The sequence below is a fragment of the Oncorhynchus nerka genome, linkage group LG4 (assembly GCF_034236695.1).
Source record: "Oncorhynchus nerka isolate Pitt River linkage group LG4, Oner_Uvic_2.0, whole genome shotgun sequence".
Classification (NCBI taxonomy): domain Eukaryota; kingdom Metazoa; phylum Chordata; class Actinopteri; order Salmoniformes; family Salmonidae; genus Oncorhynchus; species Oncorhynchus nerka.
In genome coordinates, this window is record NC_088399.1 from 70,192,537 (window position 1) to 70,209,853 (window position 17,317).

The 17,317-nt window shown below is 41.5% G+C and overlaps 1 protein-coding gene across 2 annotated transcripts in view; it reads right to left on the reverse strand.

The window, feature by feature from the left end:
- LOC115128530 (trafficking protein particle complex subunit 9-like) overlaps window positions 1-17,317 on the reverse strand; it is a 330,259-nt gene that overhangs the window by 196,196 nt on the left and 116,746 nt on the right. For both annotated transcript variants that reach the window (XM_065017786.1, XM_065017785.1), the window contains exon 19: window positions 10,244-10,362. In XM_065017786.1, coding sequence (XP_064873858.1) covers window positions 10,244-10,362 — 119 coding nt within the window. The remainder of the gene's footprint in view (window positions 1-10,243; window positions 10,363-17,317) is intronic.

Below are 17,317 nucleotides of genomic sequence, written 5' to 3' on the forward strand. Positions count from 1 at the left end.
AGGCAGAGAGGTCGGATGGGGGGAGAGGGGAGGTGGAGAGGTCGTATGGGGGGAGAGGGGAGGTGGAGAGGTCGTATGGGGGAGAGGGGAGGTGGAGAGGTCGGATGAAGGGAGAGGGGAGGTGGAGAGGTCGGATGAAGGGAGAGGGGAGGTGGAGAGGTCGGATGGGGGAGAGGGGAGGTGGAGAGGTCGGATGGGGGAGAGGGGAGGTGGAGAGGTCAGATGGGGGAGAGGGGAGGTGGAGAGGTCGTATGGGGGAGAGGGGAGGTGGAGAGGTCGGATGAAGGGAGAGGGGAGGTGGAGAGGTCGGATGGATGGGGAGAGGGGAGGTGGAGAGGTCGGATGGGGGAGAGGGGAGGTGGAGAGGTCGGATGGGGGAGAGGGGAGGTGGAGAGGTCGGATGGGGGGAGAGGGTAGGTGGAGAGGTCGGATGGGGGGAGAGGGTAGGTGGAGAGGTCAGATGGGGGGAGAGGGGAGGTGGAGAGGTCGGTTGGGCGGGAGTGGTGAGGTGGAGAGGTCGGATAGGGGGAGAGAGGAGGTCGGATGGGGGACAGGGGAGGTGAGGAGGTCAGATGGGGGACATGGGAGGTGAGGAGGTCAGATGGGGGGGACAGGGGAGGTGAGGAGGTCAGATGGGGGGACAGGGGAGGTGGGAAGGTCAGATGGGGGGACAGGGAAGGTGGGAAGGTCAGATGGGGAGACAGGGGAGGTGGGAAGGTCAGATGGGGGGACAGGGGAGGTGGGAAGGTCAGATGGGGGACAGGGGGTGAGAAGGTCAGATGGGGGACAGGGGGGTGAGAAGGTCAGGTGGGGAGACATGGGAGGTGAGAAGGTCAGGTGGGGAGACAGGGGAGGTGAGAAGGTCAGGTGGGGAGACAGGGGAGGCGAGAAGGTTGGCCTTCTCAGGATATATGAGATGTATTAGAGTTGATCCACAGGAGAGCAGCAGTAGAACACCACACCTCCTGAGCCCACTGTCAATTACACCACACGTCAAAGAGCCTGCTGGCTGATGACTCAGCACTGCTGTGGGTCTGTGTGTGTGTGTAGGGGTCTCTAGAGTATAGAGGTCAACTAAAAACATAAACGGGTACAGTCGCTAGCTCTACTTGTTCAAACACCATAAGAAAATAATGACAATGTCAGTTCTTCCTAAAAACATTGATTTCCATGTACCTTCACTGTAGCTTGTTAAAGCATTTATGTGATTCTGTAGATCAGATCAGTTTCTGATGCAGACAAGTTATTGTAAATTAAACATGAGACTCGGCCTGGAGGAGGAAAATATCTCCTATCGCCCATCTCACATAGGCATCCATATTTCATATGGAACATAGACCTACTTGAGCTGTTTGATCAGAATGCATCTCTATTACTTTGTAGAAAACTATGGTATCTAATGCAGAGATAACTGTGTTGTAGGAGTATTTCTTAGCAGTCTTAAGACATGACCGTAATACAACAATGATCGTGATCAGAATAGCAAAACACGTGCACAAACCACTTCCTGTTCCCCTTTGATTGTTTTTGTTTTGTGTTTTTTTTCCACGGATGCCGCAGTACGCTCTCTCAAAGAGTTACTGTAGCTAGGCCTAATGGTAAACAACAAAACACAGAGAACAAATGCTTTTTCCATTCCAGAGTTTCACACTTGTGCAGGCAGACAGCAGTTATAAATATCCCCATCAGTAGGCTGGGTCTGAATGTGTTCGCAGAGCTGATCTCACATCAGCACCAGGAATATCCCCATCAGTAGGCTGGGTCTGAATGTGTTCGCAGAGCTGATCTCACATCAGCACCAGGAAGAGAGGGAGGGAAAGGAGGTGGGGGGGCTAAAAATAGCAACCAGCCGCCTGGCTGGCTTCATCTCCCCTGGATTACGTTATCCCCTAACCTCCGTCCCCTGCTCTGCTCTGTTCTTACTGTAACTATACTTCAGTGGCAGGGAGCCACCTCTACTGCCTAGTCTGAGGATGACAAAACTGGTCTCTCTCTCCCTCTCAGGAGAAACTCTCACCCTCTCGCTCCTAGAAGCTCTTTCCCGCTCAATCTCTCTCTGCCTCCTTCTCTCTCATTCTCTCAATACGGGCAAGGGAAGGCCACACTCTTTCATTAAGAAAATGCTCATATAGGACTTTGAGAGAGAAGGGAGGGGACAGGGGAGGTGGAGAGAGGATTAATCAATTCATGGGAAGGTAAAGTTTCTGCCAAGATAATATGAATGGAAGTAGAGGATGTAACATATTAAATATCTTAGTCTTTATGGCTGTAAGGTTTGCCATCACTTGCATTGTGTGGTGTAGGTTTGTTCATCTGCGGGTTTCAATATGTGATCATAAATGACTATACCACCACAGAACTCTATTCATTGAGTTCAATGGTTATTTATCAGGGATGTAAACTGCTAAAAAATGTCACGTACAGCTAAAAAATGTAATGTACAGCTAAAAAACGTAATGTACAGCTAAAAAATGTCATGTACAGCTAAAAAACGTAATGTACAGCTAAAAAATGTAATGTACAGCTAAAAAATGTCATGTACAGCTAAAAAATGTAATGTACAGCTAAAAAACGTAATGTACAGCTAAAAAATGTAATGTACAGCTAAAAAATGTCATGTACAGCTAAAAAATGTCATGAGCTAAAAAATGTCATGTACAGCTAAAAAATGTCATGTACAGCTAAAAAATGTAATGTACAGCTAAAAAATGTAATGTACAGCTAAAAAATGTCATGTACAGCTAAAAAATGTCATGAGCTAAAAAATGTCATGTACAGCTAAAAAATGTAATGTACAGCTAAAAAATGTCATGTACAGCTAAAAAATGTAACGTACAGCTAAAAAACGTAATGTACAGCTAAAAAATGTAACGTACAGCTAAAAAATGTAACGTACAGCTAAAAAATGTAATGTACAGCTAAAAAATGTAATGTACATCTAAAAAATGTAATGTACAGCTAAAAAATGTAATGTACAGCTAAAAAATGTAATGTACAGCTAAAAAATGTAATGTACATCTAAAAAATGTAATGTACAGCTAAAAAATGTAATGTACAGCTAAAAAACGTACAGCTAAAAAATGTACAGCTAAAAAATGTAATGTACAGCTAAAAAACGTACAGCTAAAAAATGTCATGTACAGCTAAAAAATGTAATGTACAGCTAAAAAATGTAATGTACAGCTAAAAAATGTCATGTACAGCTAAAAAATGTAATGTACAGCTAAAAAATGTAATGTACAGCTAAAAAACGTAATGTACAGCTAAAAAATGTAATGTACAGCTAAAAAATGTCATGTACAGCTAAAAAATGTCATGTACAGCTAAAAAATGTACAGCTAAAAAATGTAATGTACAGCTAAAAAACGTACAGCTAAAAAACGTACAGCTAAAAAATGTAATGTACAGCTAAAAAATGTAATGTACAGCTAAAAAATGTAATGTACAGCTAAAAAATGTAACGTACAGCTAAAAAATTGTAACGTACAGCTAAAAAAATGTAACGTACAGCTAAAAAAATGTAACGTACAGCTAAAAAAATGTAACGTACAGCTAAAAAATGTAATGTACAGCTAAAAAATGTAATGTACAGCTAAAAAATGTCATGTACAGCTAAAAAATGTAACGTACAGCTAAAAAATGTAATGTACAGCTAAAAAATGTCATGTACAGCTAAAAAATGTACAGCTAAAAAATGTAATGTACAGCTAAAAAATGTCATGTACAGCTAAAAAATGTACAGCTAAAAAATGTAATGTACAGCTAAAAAATGTAATGTACAGCTAAAAAATGTAACGTACAGCTAAAAAATGTAACGTACAGCTAAAAAATGTAATGTACAGCTAAAAAATGTAATGTACAGCTAAAAAATGTCATGTACAGCTAAAAAATGTAACGTACAGCTAAAAAATGTAATGTACAGCTAAAAAATGTCATGTACAGCTAAAAAATGTACAGCTAAAAAATGTAATGTACAGCTAAAAAATGTCATGTACAGCTAAAAAATGTACAGCTAAAAAATGTAATGTACAGCTAAAAAATGTACAGCTAAAAAATGTAATGTACAGCTAAAAAATGTAATGTACAGCTAAAAAATGTAACGTACAGCTAAAAAATGTAACGTACAGCTAAAAAATGTAATGTACAGCTAAAAAATGTAACGTACAGCTAAAAAATGTCATGTACAGCTAAAAAATGTAATGTACAGCTAAAAAACGTACAGCTAAAAAATGTACAGCTAAAAAATGTAATGTACAGCTAAAAAATGTAATGTACAGCTAAAAAATGTAATGTACAGCTAAAAAATGTAATGTACAGCTAAAAAATGTAATGTACAGCTAAAAAACGTACAGCTAAAAAATGTACAGCTAAAAAATGTAATGTACAGCTAAAAAACGTACAGCTAAAAAATGTCATGTACAGCTAAAAAATGTAATGTACAGCTAAAAAATGTAATGTACAGCTAAAAAATGTCATGTACAGCTAAAAAACGTAATGTACAGCTAAAAAATGTAATGTACAGCTAAAAAATGTCATGTACAGCTAAAAAATGTCATGTACAGCTAAAAAATGTACAGCTAAAAAATGTAATGTACAGCTAAAAAACGTACAGCTAAAAAACGTACAGCTAAAAAACGTACAGCTAAAAAACGTACAGCTAAAAAATGTAACGTACAGCTAAAAAACGTACAGCTAAAAAATGTAACGTACAGCTAAAAAACGTACAGCTAAAAAATTGTAACGTACAGCTAAAAAAATGTAACGTACAGCTAAAAAAATGTAACGTACAGCTAAAAAAATGTAACGTACAGCTAAAAAATGTAATGTACAGCTAAAAAATGTAATGTACAGCTAAAAAATGTCATGTACAGCTAAAAAATGTAATGTACAGCTAAAAAATGTAATGTACAGCTAAAAAATGTCATGTACAGCTAAAAAATGTAATGTACAGCTAAAAAATGTAATGTACAGCTAAAAAATGTCATGTACAGCTAAAAAATGTAATGTACAGCTAAAAAATGTCATGTACAGCTAAAAAATGTCATGTACAGCTAAAAAATGTACAGCTAAAAAATGTCATGTACAGCTAAAAAATGTCATGTACAGCTAAAAAATGTAATGTACAGCTAAAAAATGTCATGTACAGCTAAAAAATGTAATGTACAGCTAAAAAATGTAATGTACAGCTAAAAAATGTCATGTACAGCTAAAAAATGTAATGTACAGCTAAAAAATGTACAGCTAAAAAATGTCATGTATTTGTTGCCTAGACTTTACTGTAATGACACTCAAGTCGAGAAAAAAAAAAACAATACACTAATATTGCTGTTATTGCCATTATTAATATTGCTGTTATTACTGTTGTTGCCATGATATAATGCCTTTATAATATAATGCTTGTGACCACACACACATAGAAATATTGCCCTTGGAAAAAAACATCTTAAAAGTAGAAATAGAATGAAACAAACAGGCATTATAGTGACCACTATAATGGCTACATGTGTGCAAAAATAACATCCACTGAGTAAAAAAAATGTAACGATCCCCCCTCACTCATACAAAACTGTTACTGTCAAGTTCAACACAACAAAAGCAGTATCTTTGGGCTACACTGCACATTATTACATTGTACACTTTCTGCCTATGGACATCTGTTCTATAATGTACCAGCAGAGCATGATACCCTTTGTTGGCCTAATTGATCTCTTTCAGGCAGAGAGTACCCCTAGCATACCCCTTTTTATCCACTGTATAGAAAGAGGGAAAGTGTGTGGTGTTTCTTTCACCTCTATAGTGGCATCCAGTTTAAGCCAGGCCCAGGTACAGTTACACTTCATCCCCGAATCCACTTGTTTAACAAGCAACGCCTCCTTTTCACCTAATTCTCTCATTCTGAAAATTAACCACATACTGTAGAGGGAAAACATTAGTTCACAGATAGTAGTTAGTTCGTTAGCTAGTTAACTAGTTAACATTTCACATAGTTTGCCAGGGTCCAGTAAGCAACTCAAATAACTTAAAACGGCAAAGAGTCGTATACCAGTTAATACTATAGTGAATTAGTTAGGTTGCTAACGTTAGCTCATCTGATGTTGTAACGTTAACTAGCTAGCTGTCTGACTTTATTAGCCAGCTAATTTTCAAACAATAAACTCAATTATTTGACCAGCTAAGTAGGCGAATGTTGCTCAACCTTTCTCTGGCTAGCTAACGGAGAATTTGATCCAGCTACTATAGCAAGATACTAAATGCTAACAATACTTGGTCCACCACACTTTCTCCCTCACCTCAAACTTCCCAAATGCCAGTTGTCTTTCAGTTACAGCTCATGAAGTACGCTTCATCACCTTCTCAGCCAAGTCTCCGTGGTCAGGCTTCTCACCTACCTCTTCTTTATCGTTCAGGGACGCGCTACTGTAACTGGCAAACTGCCTTTGCACCCTACTGCTGTCTTTCCAGAGTGCGCGCTGATGCTGTAACTAGAAAACTGGTTGTCTCTTCTCTCTTCAGTCGCGTGCTGCATTCTGTTGTTATGTGAACGATTGGCTGAGCCTTGGATACAGCCAGTATTGGTCCAAACTGCATCACTCGTTCATTTACAGCCAGTAGTGATCCAAAGCTCACCCTCCCCCCAAAACCTTTCTCATCGGATCTGCACGATTCATGTCGGTCACCTATTTTGGATTCAAAAAGGCAAATTCTGCTGAAAGATGACTAGTTTACACCCCTCATAAAGACCAGCGGGCTTATTACTTTATTCCGTCCTCTCCACTCCCCAGGCCTGTCCCTCAAACCATTCTCTCACCTACATCACCATACAATGGAGCTGTCCTTTTCACACACTAAACTCTTCCTGTACTGCCTGAGTCCCAACCTTGTACAGGTAGGAAAGACAGTAGAGATGTTACAGAGCAACACTGTCGCACAAACATACGCAAACACAACCAAACAAACACAAATATGCATACCACACACAAACACTATGAACCACAGCAAGACCTCAGGGAAAGACGAGTGAAAATTGGGGATAGTCCATTAATTGATTGCAAATGTGCAAATCGCTTGCGAACAGAATGGTATTTGAAAAGTGAGACTTCCTTCAACATGAGACGGTCCTTCCCCCTGACAGTCGACACATTTCTGAAAACACTTCGACTTGTCTGATGTCGTGGGGAAATTATGGGGAGTAACAGTTAGCAATACAACGGTCAAGGGACAAACTCTCACCTTCACTTCCTGTCGACGGATTACAGAACAGCCTTAACTTACGATATCTTATTTCCTGGGAATCGCTGAGAATATTACGCACGCAAATGCCTGGCATTTCCAGGCAGGCTATTATGTAGCTAACCACTGTAATAAATGCAGAGGCACAGAGTAGAATATCATAATGACAAGGAATAGAAAAGTTCACCAGGTGGCTCAGAGGGAAATATCACTGGTTCCTATTGGACAGGCAGTCTGATCAGCATGGAGACGAAGGTAAGCTAAAACACACACAATAATATTTTGAAGATAAATACACAACTCAGAGGATGAGAGGAGTAAACTAAATAGAGTACTAATGGCCAATAGGGAATTGTCAATGTAAATAGTTGGTCTTCAGTTCAACAGCTGTTTAGAATCTGTGGAATGTCAGTCCTGAACTCAGAGCTACATGTGCTACGGTCTGTATATTGAGTCTGGAGCACGGTACTTGTTATTTGGCCATTAGCCCAGTTGTACTGAAAGGACTTTGATTGGTCAACCCCAAGCTAGGGTAGGCGGTTATAAATGGCATCCTGTTTATTTGTTCTGTGGAGAAAAGCTGAGGACAGGGGAGACTGAACATCTACCTCCCAGCATAACATCTATGATTTGTCCTCCTTTGAATAAACCTATTTGTCACCCCCTGATTTGCTTTGGAGTTTGTGTTATTGAAGAATAACATCAGTTGCCAACACACACAAAAAGGTAGATGAAGGTAAAAGCTTATCAAACACACCAATGAGAAGGCTAAAACTAAATATAATCTATGAAGTATAACTACAGTGTGAAAAACAGTTGGTTGACCCAATCTGTGCACCCAACGAGGCATTTCAGCTGCATACAGTATGAATGGGATACGTCCTTATAAAATCATTGCTTTTAATAGAACCTACATTTACTTTGAGCAAAAACGGACAGAAAAGGCAGTCCATGTAGGTTTTAGTTGTTGTTTTCAGTGAGGAATCGTGGGCAGACACCATGTAGGTTTTAGTTGTTGTTTTCAGTGAGGAATCGTGGGCAGACACCATGTAGGTTTTAGTTGTTGTTTTCAGTGAGGAATAGTGGGCAGACACCATGTAGGTTTTAGTTGTTGTTTTCAGTGAGGAATCGTGGGCAGACACCATGTAGGTTTTAGTTGTTGTTTTCAGTGAGGAATCGTGGGCAGACACCATGTAGGTTTTAGTTGTTGTTTTCAGTGAGGAATAGTGGGCAGACACCATGTAGGTTTTAGTTGTTATTTTCAGTGAGGAATAGTGGGCAGACACCATGCCATGAGTGATATTATGCCTGACCTTAAACCACTAGGCCAGCTAAGAACAAATCTACAGTGTGAGTCTATATTTTATATTTGAGATTCTTCACAGTAGCCACCCTTTGCCTTGATGACAGCTTTGCACACTCTTGGTATTCTCTCAACCAGCTTCACTTGGAATGCTTTTCCAACAGTCTCGAAGGAGTTTCCAAATATGCTGAGCATTTGTTGTTGCTTTTCCTTCACTCTGCGGTCCAACTCATCCCAAACCATCTCAATTGGGTTGAGGTTGGGAGATTGTGGAGGCCAGGTCATCTGATGCAGCATGCCATGACTCTACTTCTTGGTCAAATAGCCCTTGAATTCTAAATAAATCAAAGACAGTGTCACCAGCAAATGTATAAAATGTACAAATAAAGAAAAACCCTGGAATGAGGTGTCTAAACTTTTGACTGTTACTATAAACACTCAAACACAGGTAGGGAGATGCAAATCACACCTTATTCATATTTGATGTCCGTTATCCGGAATGCCCGCTCCACAAATGGACGCAAGGTGAACACCCACACACAGGGCTACAAATCGGCAGAGTTACCACACAATGTGTAATTGGCCAGTCCTGGGATTACCTCTGCAGCTAAACTGTCAAAACAACCTAATCTGCACTGAGACGCTGAGCTGCCTGTATGTCATGCTCTACTCTGTTCTTAACAAGCTCAACCAGCCAACTAATGGAACGGACAGCTTCATATTTACAGTGGAGAGTTGGAGGGCAACATAAGGGAATTAAGAATGACATTCTTCCACCTGTATAGATTCTATATATGTAATGGGTTTTGTCAGGCGTTTTCAAAGTCTGAGACAGTGTTGTAATATAAATTGCTGTAATAAAATGTATTTGATTTGCCACGCGCAATTTTAGGAGTTGAGAAATGAACGTGGTATCACTGGAATGCTGGGATAACCCTCTTTTAAAAGAATAAATCCATCAACACTGCTATTAAAGACACATTTTTCCTGGGATTGAGGAGATCACCTTTATTCTTTGTTTTGTTCATTTGGTTGAATTGTCTTTTCTACTATTGCTGTTCCGTTCTTATTTACAAGTTGCTCGGTCTGTGTATTGGAACAGGTTTTAGTGTTGTATGTAATGTGCCTGTTTGGTTCTGAAAACAACAACAAAAATGGAATGAAAAAGCTAGAAACAGGCCTAACACTTATTCAGTAGTAGAGAACTGAATACAGTTGGACTTCTCTTTCCTTTCACCCCGTCCCCCTTTGTGTGCCTTCGTCACCCTCTGTGTGCCTTCGTCACCCTCTGTGTGCCTTCGTCACCCTCTGTGTGCCTTCGTCACCCTCTGTGTACCTTCGTCACCCACCTTCGTCACCCTCTGTGTACCTTCGTCACCCTCTGTGTACCTTCTTTTCTATGTGTGAAAAGCTGCAGTCTGTCTGTCTTTCTGTCCTCAGCTCCCTCCCTGTTTTTTAAACAAACAGTCACACCCACCCTTATTACCCCCAACATGATAGGCTCATTATTTATCTGCAGCATCAGAAAAAGGTTTGGAAGACCGACAGAAATACGAGGGAAATAAAACAACCTTCGGAAGCCATGAAATTCAAATGAGTGAAGTGTCACGGAAATGATTCATTAGAGAAATGTTCCTGCTGCAATCTCACTGTGGTAATAAAAGAGAACATTGTTTAGAGAAAATAGGGGAGGAAAGGTGTCAGTCCTACCTTGACGTGGTTGTAGTCTGTCTTGCTGGACTCGCTGCCCAGGGGCTTGGTCTCGGCCCGGGGTTTGAGGACTTGTCTCAGGGGGCTGGAGATGGGAAGGCCTGTCACACTGATGCCATCTAAAACAGCAGCAGAGACAATCAGCCAGTCAGAAGACACACGACGACAGTAACGCCAGACATCATTTCATTTAACTACATTGACAGTCGTTTAAACTCACATAAGCATAAAAACATATTGGGGTGAGAGTTTCCCAGAACCCAAAGTGTTCCCTAGTCAAGTCAGGAGCAACTCCTATCTCTTCTTCAAAAACGAGGACATGATCATTTAAATACATTTTGTAAGCAGAATATAAAACAGTAGCTAAAGACCCATCTTTATTTTTTAATGGAGAGTTCAGAGCTGTAAACAACACAATCCTCCACAGAGCTTCAGAGGAGCATCAAACAGCCAGATCGGCTTCCTGTATTGATGGCTACTGAAGGGGTTACTATTTTCAGCTAGCTACGCTACAGAATACCCCACAGTGTGACGTAGGCACTGAGCACCTAGTCTCTCTGACGTCAGTGGAAACATCTCTGTCTCCTGAGGGAATCACTGGGCTAGCTGCTGCAAAGATCTGGGCCACAACACACACACACACACACACACACACACACACACACACTCGCCTTACACACGCAATTACGAGCGCGCCAACGAACACACACGCACACACAAAGGAGACGACGTGGTAGGAATAACAGTTCAAAACGTTCGAGCCCGCCTGCTCTGACTCCATATTCCTCTTTGATACAAAGCTTTCCAACACATTCTACTGACATGGCTGGCATGTCCACATTCATAAATCAGTAGGACTGCTGTTCTCAGATCAGTTTAGCCTTTTAGACCATAATGAATGAGATTACATGGACAGGGGGCACCTGATCCTAGATCATAACTACTATGAGATGTTTTGTGAATATGAGCCCAGAACCACTAGAGCTGGCACAGTGTCAGTCAGCATTGTCTTTCTCATGCTCCATATCCTACTCACAGAAAGAGATGATATATGCATCCGGACAGAATGAGGAGAGGGAAAGAGGAAGAGAGAACACTGATAAACAGTCCCTCCATTGACTAGAGCTTCCATAAAGGCCTGTTTCAGCCTGTTTCCAGACACGCATACATCTTCATGTCTGATCGTGACAGAGAGAGATGGAAATAAAGACAAACACAGAGAGAGAGAGAGACAGCGAGAGAGAGTGAGTAACGGGGGGAGAGATTGACGACGACGTCGCACATCCTCATCTCTCTTTTCTTGCCATCACTCTCCATCTATCCCTGCCTCTTTCTCCCGCCGTCTCTCTCTCAAACTCTCTCCATTCGCCCTAGCGGGAGAGTCTGACACTAAATATAAATCACTACAGATTATATTAGTGACAGTGAATTGATCTAATACACAATGACACACTGAAAATCATCAACAAAGTCTTCCACAAAAGAGGAGGTCCTGTGACTTTCTGCAACGCCACCTCTCCGCTCCACACACACTTCTGCTTTTCATAGAAGAGGAGTCAAAGCTGTTCTAGTAAAAAGGGGGCCTATGACTGACTGCATTGTAAACAGAAACCCTTCTTCAATATCCTGTTGAGGGGAGAGGAACATGAGGCTGTGAAATACAAATCAACAAAGTCCCGTTCTATTCCGTGGAGAGAGAGAGAGACAACACCTGGGCAGAGAGGTAGAGTCTGGGAGTAGCTTGCACAGGACCTTTGACCCTCCATTAACATACATTAGTTTATTTGAAGAATCACAGATAGACCATTTCCACCCTACACAACGAGAGAGAGAGAGAGAGAGAGAGAGAGAGAGAGAGAAAGAGAGAGAGAGAGTGAGAGAAAGAGTACTCACAAGGCGTCTCAGAATAAGGGAGAGAGGGGGAGGGAGGGAGAGAGAGAGAGAGCGAGAGAGGTGGAGTAGGAATCACAATTCCTTGGTATTATTTTAGGAGCTAAATAACTCAAAAGTAGCCCAGGTGAGACTGACAGATAACGAGAGAGAGAGAAAATAAACACAAATAAATTAGAGTGGCTCTTTTCAAAAGCCCACACTTTCTGATGTCATTATTACAACATCAAATTACAAGCAGGCAAGAGGTTCTTTCAGATGGAAGGAGAGCAGTAGAGGGAGAAAGGGAGAGAAATGAGTAGAGGCCGCGAGAAAGAGATGGAGAGTGAGGGAGAGAGAGAGAGAGAGAGAGAGAATAACAGCAAGAGAGAAATCAGAGAGAAAGAGAGATGAGGGAGCAGCAGAGGGAGAGAGATGATAAGAGGGAATGAAAGTGAGATAATGCAGGATCTGAACAAATTATTGCTATCATTACTCACAGCCATTTGAGTCATACTAAATTCAGCATTACAGACAGAACCACATCATCCAGACAGAGCAAATAAAGATGTTATTTTACTATCAATCCCTCATAGATGGTCCTAATCACATTTATCTTGCCAGTTGACAAAGTGAACAATATGTCTTCCATCATATATCATACTATCATTTTACATCTATGAATGCTTATGTACTGCTTACTAATGTGTTATGTATGGATGGATGGATGGATGGATAATGACTGTTAACCTCTTCAGTCGACCCTCTACTTTTTTGAACATTTTGTTAAAAATCGCGCAACATTTCAGCGCCCTGCTACTCATGCCAGGAATATAGTACGTTCATATGGTTAGAATGTGTGGATAGGAAACCCTCGGACGTTTTTAAAACTGGTTAAATCACGACTGTGGCTATTACATAACGTGCGTTACATCGGAAAGCGCAGGAAAACCTGATCACAGAAAATGGAAATAAATATCCTTGCGCCACTTCCAGCAATTGTTAACAGTGAGCCGAATTAGATAAGACCGAGCATTCAACTCCCACAGCATCCCCGTGTTGTCGAGAGTCTTGTAAATTTAATCATCTTTGATTCTTGGTTGAACCGAAAGAGGGGCACCGCTTACCTCCGGTCTCCGCCCAGATCATTCCGGAAGAGCTCTCTCCTGAAATTTTTTCCAAGACGACAGCTAATGATATTTACATCGCCTACGGATTATTTTTATCGCTTATTAACGTTTACTAATACCTAAAGTAGCATTACAAACGTATTTCGAAGTGTTTTGTGAAAGTTTATCGTCTACTTTTTGAATTTAAAAAAATGACGTTACGTTGTGAAATCGCTGTTTTTTTCGTTTATCACACAGTCTACATATAATGATATCTTGGCTTTATATGGCCCGATTTAATCGAAATAAAGACCCAATAGTGTTTATGGGACATCTAGGAGTGCCAACAAAGAAGATGGTGAAAGGTAATGACTGTTTTCTATTTTATTGTGCGGTTTGTGTAACGCCGAAATGCTAATTATTTTGTTTACGTCCCCTGCTGTGCTTTTCTGTTGTAGTGTATTGGTGCATGCTATCAGATAATAGCTTCTCATGCTGTCGCCGAAAAGCATTTTAAAAATCGGACTTGTTGCCTGGATTCACAACGAGTGTAGCTTTAATTTGATACCCTGCATGTGTATTTTAATGAACTTTTGAGTTTTAACTAATACTATTAGCATTTAGCGTAGCGCATTTGCATTCCAGAGCTCTAGTTGGGACGCAAGCGTCCCAAGTAGAGGCAACAGGTTAAAGACATGCTTGGGTACTTGGCGACTAAAATGCAGGGGCGCAACTTTGGTTTTTGAAGTGGGGGGGACCTACTTTTTATTATTTATTGTTTTATCCAGTCGGATAAAACTGAACTAACTCAACTAAATGACTACCGCACCGTAGAACTCACTTCTGTCATCATGAAGTGCTTTGAGAGACTAGTCAAGGATCATATCACCTCCACCTTACTGGACACCCTAGACGCACTCCAATTTGCATACTGCCCCAACAGGTCCACAGACGATGCAATAGCCATCACAATGCCCTATCCCATCTAGACAAGAATGCTGTTCATTGACTACAGTTCACCATAGTACCATCAAAACTCATTAAGCTTGAGTCCCTGGGTCTTGACCCCGCACTGTGCAACTGGGTCCTGGACTTCCTGACGAGCCTCCCCCAGGTGGTGAAGGTAGGAAACAACATCTCCACCCCGCTGATCCTCAACACTGGGGCCCCACAAGGCTGCATTCTCAGCCCTCTCCTGTACTCCCTGTTCACCCACGACTGTGTGGCCATTCACGCCTTCAACTCAATCATCAAGTTTGCAGACTACAACAGTGGTAGGCTTGATTACCAACAACAACGAGACAACCTACAGGGAGGAGATGAGGGCCCTTGGAGTGTGATGTCAGGAAAATAACCTCTCACTCAATGTCAGCAAAACAAAAAGAGATGACCGTGGACTTCAGGAAACAGCAAAGGGAGCACTCGCCTATCCACATCGACGGGACAGCAGTGGAGAAGGTGGAAAGTTTTAAAGTTCCTCGGTGTACATATCACCGACAAACTGAAATGGTTCACACACACAGACAGTGTGGTGAAGAAGGTGCAACAGCGCCTCTTCAACCTCAGCGGGCTGAGAAAATGTGGCTTGTCACTGAAAACACTCAATAACTTTCACCGCCTGGTACGGCAACTGCACCGCCCATAAACGCAAGGCTCTCCAGAGGGTGGTGCGGTCTGCACAACGCATCACCGGGGGCAAACTACCTGCCCTCTATGACACCTACACCACCGATGTCACAGGAAGGCAAAAAAGATAATCAAAGACAACAACCACCCGAGCCACTGCCTGTTCACCCCGCTATCATCCAGAAGGCGAGGTCAGTACAGGTGCATCAAAGCTGGGACAGAGATATTGAAAAACAGCTTCTATCTCAAGGTCATCAGACTGTTAAACAGCTGTCACTAGCACAGAGAGGTGGCTGCCTACCTACAGACTTGAAATCACTGGCCACTTTAATAAATGGAACACTAGTCACTTTAATAATGACACTAAGAATGTTTACATATCTCACATTTCTCATCTCATATTTATATACTGTATCCTACACTATCTGTTGCATCTTAGCCTCTCTGTCACTGCTCATCCATATATTTTGTACTTCTATATTCTCATCCCATTCCTTTACTAGATTGTGTGTGTTAGGTTTTGTTGTGGAATTGTTAGATATGACCTGTTAGCTACTGCTGCACTGTCAGATCTAGAAGCAGAAGCATTTAGCTACACTCGCAATAACATCTGCTAACCATGTGTATGTGACCAATAACATTTGATTTGATTTTGATAAACACTCCAAACAGTCTACTCAACCGCTCAGAGGCGTCCCATGGTCCTAAAGCACACCATTGCCTCATTTCTGACACCATCTCACACCATTGCCTCAATAAATTTCATTAAATGTTGGGATGTTGCCCCCCCCCCCCCCCCAGTGAAAGTTGCTCCCCAAACAAAGTATGTTTTTCAAATCCCGCTTTGAGCTGGATGTCTCAATGTGTAGTTCATGCTTGCATAATCTATGAGCAGAATTACTGTTTTACCACAATTAGCCTCAAAATCCCTAGTTTGAAAGCAACTGTTTTCTTGAAGCTCTGCCACACCATTTTCCCTATATTTCTCCCCACTTGGGATAGCCCCTAGCAATTTGAGTTCTAGCCAATGAGCTTCAGTCCCTCGCATTTGAATGACTGCTAGCAAGAGGCATGCCCAGCACTGCCCAATGAGGTTGCAGGGCGGGCCCAACAGCTCAGCGGACACAGCAGAGAGAGAGCGAAAGTGCAATGCCGTGGTGCACATATGTGACGTACTACGCAATTTTTAAAGGACCACTTTTGGCCCGAGGGCTACTTTCAGGACTACTGGCTAAAAGTATATACACAAGTACCAGAGAATCTCTTTAATAAGAAGTCCTTTTTAGGAATCAAATCTTTTTGACAGAAAGAAATGCACAAAGATATTTACATAGACATAGATACCGGTTTAATCAAACAAGCTGTCAAACAGTATTAATGTCCCACAATTACGAAAGAGGTTGATTACATTTCCAATATATAATTGGTCAATTAAATCCATAATGGGATCCATAGGACTGACCAAAATATTGTTCAGTTCAAATTTCCGGTTTCAATAGCACTTTAAATGGTCACTGCACTCTGTTGATTGAGCCAATAGAATAATTGGTCCCCTGAAATGAGGGTCCATTCAGTCTATACAGACATACTGGGCTGAATAGAACAGACTCATTGAGCTGCTGTCGCTCCTGCCTCTGGAACCCAACAGATTATGACATTACAATGTAGAATGGAAGCTTCATAATAGTCAAGTCAATTGTAGGAACTGATCTTCATATAATAAGACATCGTTCACTCTGAATACCTCACAGAGTCATATCTAGGTACGTTCACTCTGAATACCTCACAGAGTCATATCTAGGTACGTTCACTCTGAATACCTCACAGAGTCATATCTAGGTACGTTCACTCTGAATACCTCACAGAGTCATATCTAGGTACGTTCACTCTGAATACCTCACAGAGTCATATCTAGGTACGTTCACTCTGAATACCTCACAGAGTCATATCTAGGTACGTTTGAAGAAACATTTTTACGTTAATCAAATAGGTACAGTCTGTCTATCTGCTGCATATTCTGTAATCCTATCACAATGGTAATGTGATGAGCTGAATAGGCATGGACGAATCACAACTCTCCCCAAAGCGGAATGACATCATCTGCAAAGAAGTCCGTTGATTGACAGATATTCTATCTGCGGTACATTGGGAACATTAGGAGCGGAGGGACAAGAAGGTTACAACCCTGACAGCCCCCCCTGTAATTATGCCGTCTTTTCTAAATGAATCTCCCTGGCAGTTTTACTTCCTTTTAATGACGTTGTTGTACGCTGACATTTGAGCATCCATGGGCTAATGTGTTTATACTGTCTGCTATGCCCATCTTTAACCTGCTCCTCGCCTCCCTAGGACGACCAGATTCTAGTCCCTAGCTCTTATTGAGAATGGGAGGAAGACTAGGGGACTGGCTGGAGACTTCAGCCAACACAGAATAATATCAGATATTCTACTGAGCATACGCTTTTATCCA